We start from the raw sequence: 6,836 nt of genomic DNA on the forward strand, positions 1-6,836 counted from the left end.
TATCATGTTCCAATCTTCCGATATTTCTCTTTGTTCTCCTGATTCCTTTGCATCATTCTCACGTGCTTTCTTACGTCAAACGACCTCGACTTTCTATTAAGTCTACTATTCATATCATCTCCACCGTCTTGCCAGCTCGGACGTGGCCGTATTGGCGACGACACGATCTCCAAAGTGTGATGGGTACCGTTTTAATGACCGATATAATGGTCTTCCTTTTTTATGGCTAAAAAAAGCAAGCGTCAAATATCCCAGCGGAAGATAATGACATGCCAAGTTCCGCAGTGACTAGAGAGCGGAGCAACGTCAGGCTAAGAGAAGGGCAGCGAATGATATCCCTCTCCTTATTTATGTGTGGTTCGCGACGACAGACACGCAGAGTGGGTGGGAGAAGGAGATGGAGGGAACGTACCCATTGGGAGTCATCGCTGCTTCGATCCTAGCGTTTCTCCTCCTCCTCGGGATCCATGGACGTTGGGGGAAGGGCCGGAAGGCCGCTGGAAAGCGCGATTCCGGCAGGGTGGCCGCCGGGTTTGGTGGGGCCGATGTTATCGTCGTCGGCGCCGGGGTCACCGGCTCCGCTCTTGCTTATGCTCTCGGGAAGGTGACGTGTCCGTCTTCTTTATTCGCCATTAAGCTTCCCAATAGTTAGCAGAGCAGCCAAAACTAGGATTTTTAGTCGATGCCAACATCACCACCCACGTAGCTATCTGTGTATTTATAGCTTGATAAGGGAAAAGGTAAACCGGAATCGTAACGTACAGAGCGGCTTCATGATTCTGATTGTGCAGGATGGTAGACGTGTGCATGTCATCGAGAGAGATTTGGCTGAGCCCGACACAATTGTTGGTGAAGGCTTGCAACCTCGAGGTTGCCTAAACTTATTTGAGCTAGGGCTCGAGGGTAAGGCACCCGGCTGACCAGTTGGAGAATATGTTTGAATGATTAGCTGCAATTTTGGCCGTCATGCTTGCGATTTCATACTCGTCCATTAATTTTGTGCACTGTAGATTGTGTCGACGAGATCGATGCTCAGCGGGTCCTTGGCTATGTTCTTTACAAAAATGGGAGAAGCGCCAAACTATCAATACCTCTGGAGAAGTATCATGTAGATGTTGCTGCCAGGTGCTTCCATCATGGGCGTTTCATCCAAAGATTGCGAGAGAAAGCAGCGTCCTTGTCCAGGTTATCTATCATCTATTCTGAAACTTTCTACTTTCGTAGTGATACTCTTTTTTATTTCCCCGATCATACGAGACATAGGTATAATGTTCGGTTGAATGATGTTATACCTTATATGAGATATATATGAAGCAATTTTCTATTGATTAGCTGTAATCTTATCCTTTTTTGTTTTTTGTTTTTTTGCAACATTCATTTAGCCTTAGACAGAATTCTACTAAGTCTAAGATTTTGTTTGATGCCAAAAACATTCCTTTAGATATCTTTTCATTTAAGAACCTGATGTTATAAAATTCAGCAGTTTGGTATTGATTGAATACTTAGTCCAACTCGTAAAAGAGGCTGCATGTGGTTTATTATGAAATTTAACAGTTCAACATTGATCGAATACTTTGTCGAACCTCGAATCTGTAAAAGAAGGTTTTTTTTGTTTTGGTTTTTGTGCAAAGGATAAGTGGTGATGATAGGATTTGATCCTTGAACATTGTTACCTAACATATTCATAGAGGCTTTTGTTAATGATCAATCCATATGAAGCTTTGAGTAAGGCATTCAAGGCGCCCTGCATCATGCTTAATTTTCAGTTACTAATTGAATAACTGAATTAAAAAAAAAGGATGTATCAGTAGGTCAATTATTGGAAAGGAAAAGTAACAAAGAAATAATCTTCAATATCAGGAAACGCTTTTCCTATACTATACTATTCAGCTATCGACATTGAGCTGATTAGATGGATCAGATTAGGTACAATGATGCTGGTACACTGAAGCATCATCGGATTAGGCAAACATTTTTCCTCTTACTCTTAATACTGGTACAATGAAGCATCATTAGGATGCAAATCATCACTGTTCCATAAACTAAATTTCATATACATTTCAAGACTTTTTGCTTCTATATATCTTTAAAAGAAATTAAAGTTCAACCCCTTCTTTTCCAGTGTTCAGTTGAAGCAGGGAGCTGTGACATCCTTGATCAAAGAAGACGGAATAGTTAAGGGGGTAGTTTACAAGACTAAATCTGGTAAAGAATCGAAAGCTTTTGCACCTCTTACAGTTGTATGTGATGGCTGCTTTTCGAATCTGAGGCACACACTCTGTTCCTCCAAGGTAAAAATAAATAGTGAACTTGAAGTTTCTTTTCTTTTTCATTTCTCTCTTCTAATAACTGCATTTATTCATTGTAACGATTTGCCAAAAAACTCACCAGAAGTATCTCTTTTTGACATTCACTTGTATTTTGACAAGAATTTGCACACGTACGCTGTGGTTGTAGCACTGATAAATTTCATTCTTACAGGTGGATGTACCTTCTTATTTTGTTGGTTTGCTTCTGGAGGACTGTCAACTTCCATTTCCGAACTATGCGCATATTATCTTAGCGGATCCTTCAATAGTATTGTTCTACTCGATAAGTAGCACGGAGACTCGCTGTTTGGTTGATGTCCCCGGGCAGAAGGTTCCTTCTATTGCGAATGGTGAAATGGAAAATTATTTGAAGACTATTGTGGCACCTCAGGTACTTTTGAGTGAGCATTGCAAATTAAGATGATGTCTTGTCACATTAAGGACCTTTCTGTGCAATTGTTGTTGTGAATTCTAGCATTCTGGTTAATTCAGGTTCCGACTGAGCTGCGTGATGCTTTTGTTGCGGCCATTGATAAAGGAAACATCAGATCTATGCCATGCAAAAGCATGCCAGCTGATGCTCATCTTACACCCGGAGTCCTCTTGATGGGGGATGCATTCAATATGCGCCATCCCCTAACTGGTGGAGGAATGACGGTGGGCTTATCTGATGTAATCGTGCTACGTGATCTTCTTAGGCCTCTCCATGATCTCCATGATGCTGCTGCTCTCTGCAAATACTTGGAATCTTTCTACATTTTGCGGAAAGTAAGACAAAAGTGTTGTCCTTGTTTGATGCTATGTTGCAGACTCTCCATGTTGTGCATCATACATATATATTCCTTTTTCCTTCCTGTGCAGCCGGTTGCTTCTACAATGAACATGCTGGCAGATGCGTTTTACAAATTATTCAGCGCATCACCTGATGAAGCTAGGAAGGAAATTGGACAAGCCTATTTTGACTGTCTGAGCCTTGGAGGTAGGTTTTCAAGTGACTCTACTGCTTTAATCGGTGGTCTTATTGCTAGCCCACTGCATCTGGTTATCCACTTCCTTGTTGCTGTTACTCATGGAGTTGGTCATCTACTGTTGCCAATTCCATCAGTCCGGGGATTACGTGGTAGTGCGAGACTGATATCTGTAAGTAGTGAAAGTTTCTAGTTTAGTTTAGCTGCTTAAATGTTCTTATGAAAATTTGACGACTCGTTTTGTGCTGCTTCCTTTTATTTCAGGCTGCTGCAGGTATCGTTCTCCCCCTCATGAAAGCAGAAGGGGTTAGGCAAACGTTCTTCCCTGCTACTTTTCCTGCATATTATAGAGATCCTCCTGCCCAACTGAAACAATAAGAAGATGGATGGCAGGACAGGTCAAGCTCAGTATGGTGCAGTTTCTACCTCCTTATTTCTGCATATGTGCCATGTCCATGGTTTATTCGTGGGAATGTATGTGATGAATATTGGGACTATGTGTGTGTGTATGTATGTATGCTGAGATCTCTGATTACAGTCGTGTGTTGTGAAGACAAAACATGTTTCCACACCTTATAAAACATATGCAGTGATGATGTGAATTAAGCTCCCAAATTATCTGTCTCCATATCGAAATTGTCACTGCCACCAGCTTGCTTGCATGCGAAAAATCTACGCCAAGAGGATTCAAGACTAATAATTCCAGTGTCCAGCACAATCGGTGATGTGTTTATATATCCATCACCAAACTAGTAACAGTCAGCATAAGAATTTATTATTTTATACAAATTTTAATATTAAAATTTAAAATTAAATAATAATAAATGTAATGCTAAAATATGAAATAAAATATCTCTAAATTGATCGATGATCGATAACAATAAAATATGCTAAAAAATTTCTATTGATCGATCGATAATCAGAATCCAATCATATATTGTACGATAAGTATTCCCAATTATAAAATGGTAGACTTGACATCAGATGAGAATAAAAAAATAGAGGCATGGATGTTTACCCTTAACGACTAGGAGCTGTTATGATAGAACAGTAAATGGTCCGAGGCAAAAAAGACATGAGAACAAAAAAATAGAGGCATGGATGTTTACCCTACATCATTCTGGAAGTTAGGTTCCTCTTCGTATAGAATTTGAGTTGTATGAGAGATGATCGTATACAAGTATGCCTCGATTTAGTTACTTTTGTTTGTTGTTTGCAGAGCACACCTTACTTATAGGGAGTAATCTTTCGATCAATGAGTCTCTCAAGTAATTGTTTTATGAAAGCCAACATAAAGCAATTTATTTATAGAGAGTAGTAATCTTTGATCACGGATTCTCTCAAGTAATTATTTTACGAAAGCCATGTAATCGTTCTAGTTAAGATTCATAATTTTTTTATTTATTTATTATGATTTAAATATTTTTATTTTTTTATTCATTATAAATGAAATCATTATTATTAGATATTTTATTTAATATCATTATAATTCATCATTATAATTCAAACGTTATAAATTTTAATTAATTCTTGAACGTTATGAGTCGATAATAATAAATATTCTTGATGAGAGAATATATATATAAATGAAGATTTTGGTCCTTGAGCTTAACATCTCTTTAAGGTCCCAAGGATTTCCTACACCATCTAAAGCAAGAGTTTTAAACCAAAAAGTACTAAAGTTAGAAAAGAAATCATTGTTGAAATTTTTGATGACAATGGCTAGAGGTACACTATTTCATTTCCGTATTAATTTTCATATGTTTCTATTATAATAATTTAGAAACATATTTTAGTATAAAAAAAATCTAACGAGCCAACGTAAAGTCCACTTACAAATAACCCACCCATGAATAGGAGAAGCAGTGGTAAATTGCTTGGTGCGATGATTTGAATCACCTGCATTGATCTCTTACGTACTGTGGTCTTCTGCTCTTTCCTTTACTTTTTTTTTTGCCTACATTAACCACTATACTTGGATTACTACTCCTCTCTTTTGTGTGTTTTTTGCAAGTCAAACACGGAGAAGGCTACTATATTGCTCTGAACACTTTTTATTTGGTGATCAAGCTTTTGCAGATTGCAAATGTTATGCAGTCATCTTGCAGTAGTTTCAAGTGTTTGCAACTGATCCACAGCCATCCATATGAACACTAGCTGTTTTGTCTTGTGCATTCTTTAGCCTCTCTGCATCGGGTGGGAACTAATTTAGAGTGCCTGAGATGTGTTGCAGGTAAATTGCCTTTGTTCATATTTGGTCCTGCCTAGTTTGTTGCTTTCAAAGCTGATGGATGAGCTTATTATTCTGGTCTGCTGTCATGGTGATCCCCCTGCTCGATGAACACAGCCGATGGATGAGCTTATGTTGGGTCCAGCCCATACGTGGGATTGGATAATTGGGCCTATTGAGCCCAAATCAGCAAACGAAAGAAATTAAAAGAAAGAGAGAGAACGTGAGGAAAAAGATCTGCAGTGTGCTTTCTACTTGACGATCGGTTGGCCAAATATTATCAGTTTCGGTCTAAATTTTATGTGGAAAATCCTCGTAGCAAACTCTACAATTTTAATAGTGTTAATCTGCAGTTTACCCTCTCTAAGGTACTTTCCTACGATATCCACTTTGTGAGACCTAGAATTCTCTTACGATGAGATCCATCCTACATGATGAAGATATGTTATTGTTGAGCCAAGATCTATGTTCTTGATATTATTCTGATCCTCTAGTTATTCTAGAGAAGACCTATTGTAAACCTGTTATCATTATTATTGATAGAGGAAGTTTGAGGTGGACTACGGTCCTGTGATTTTTCCTGGGTTTTCCACGTTAAAAAGATTTGGTTTCACCGTGTGATTGATTTTTGCTCTATTGTTTATGCTGTGCTGGTTGATATTTTCATTTGGATATCAAGTTGGTATTTTGATGAGGAACCTATTTTGATACACAAAGAGGGAAAGAATTATTCTGCTTTAACAGGTTTCTTCCCAATAAGTGGTATCAGAGCATCAGGTTGTTTGGTGCTAGTTTTCTTGTGTGATTGAAATAAAGCAGTCAGATGGTATGTTTAAATTGAACTCATCAAATTATTTCACTTGGAGGCGTTTGATGGAAGATTTGCTATATTACAAAGATTTATATAAGCCCATCAAGGTTAAAGATAAACCTTCTACTATGGACGATGAAGAATGGGAAGTTTAACATAGAAAAGTCATTGCCTATATTAGAAGATTGATGGATATAAACTTGCATGAGCATATTTCAGATGAAATCAGAGCTGATGTTGTTTGGCAAATGTCAGAAAATCTTTTTACGAAAAAGACAGTGGGAAATAGAATTTCTCTCCTCAGAAGGCTTGTAAATTTGAAATATAAAGATGGTGGTAACATTGTTGAGCACATAAACCTATTTCAGAGTCTGCTATGAAAATGAATATAGATGATGAGATACAGGGATTGTTACTTCTCAGTTCTTTACCAGAAAGTTGGGAAACGTATATGGTGACTATTTGCAACTCCACGCCAAAAGGAACTCTAACTATTGATATAGTTAAAGACAGTTTGC

At 38.0% G+C, this 6,836-nt stretch overlaps 1 protein-coding gene across 1 annotated transcript; it reads left to right on the top strand.

Moving 5' to 3' along the window:
• Positions 1 to 281: 281 nt before the first annotated feature.
• On the top strand, positions 282 to 3,879 carry LOC135680716 (squalene monooxygenase SE1-like). Its single transcript, XM_065194857.1, has 8 exons — positions 282 to 604; positions 792 to 903; positions 1,011 to 1,185; positions 2,123 to 2,291; positions 2,482 to 2,700; positions 2,802 to 3,077; positions 3,171 to 3,449; positions 3,542 to 3,879. Exons 1-8 carry the CDS (start codon positions 398 to 400, stop codon positions 3,653 to 3,655), a joined length of 1,551 nt encoding a protein of 516 aa, XP_065050929.1. The 5' UTR covers positions 282 to 397; the 3' UTR covers positions 3,656 to 3,879.
• Positions 3,880 to 6,836: the final 2,957 nt, after the last annotated feature.

The sequence above is a fragment of the Musa acuminata genome, chromosome BXJ1-8 (genome assembly GCF_036884655.1).
Source record: "Musa acuminata AAA Group cultivar baxijiao chromosome BXJ1-8, Cavendish_Baxijiao_AAA, whole genome shotgun sequence".
Classification (NCBI taxonomy): Eukaryota; Viridiplantae; Streptophyta; class Magnoliopsida; order Zingiberales; family Musaceae; genus Musa; species Musa acuminata.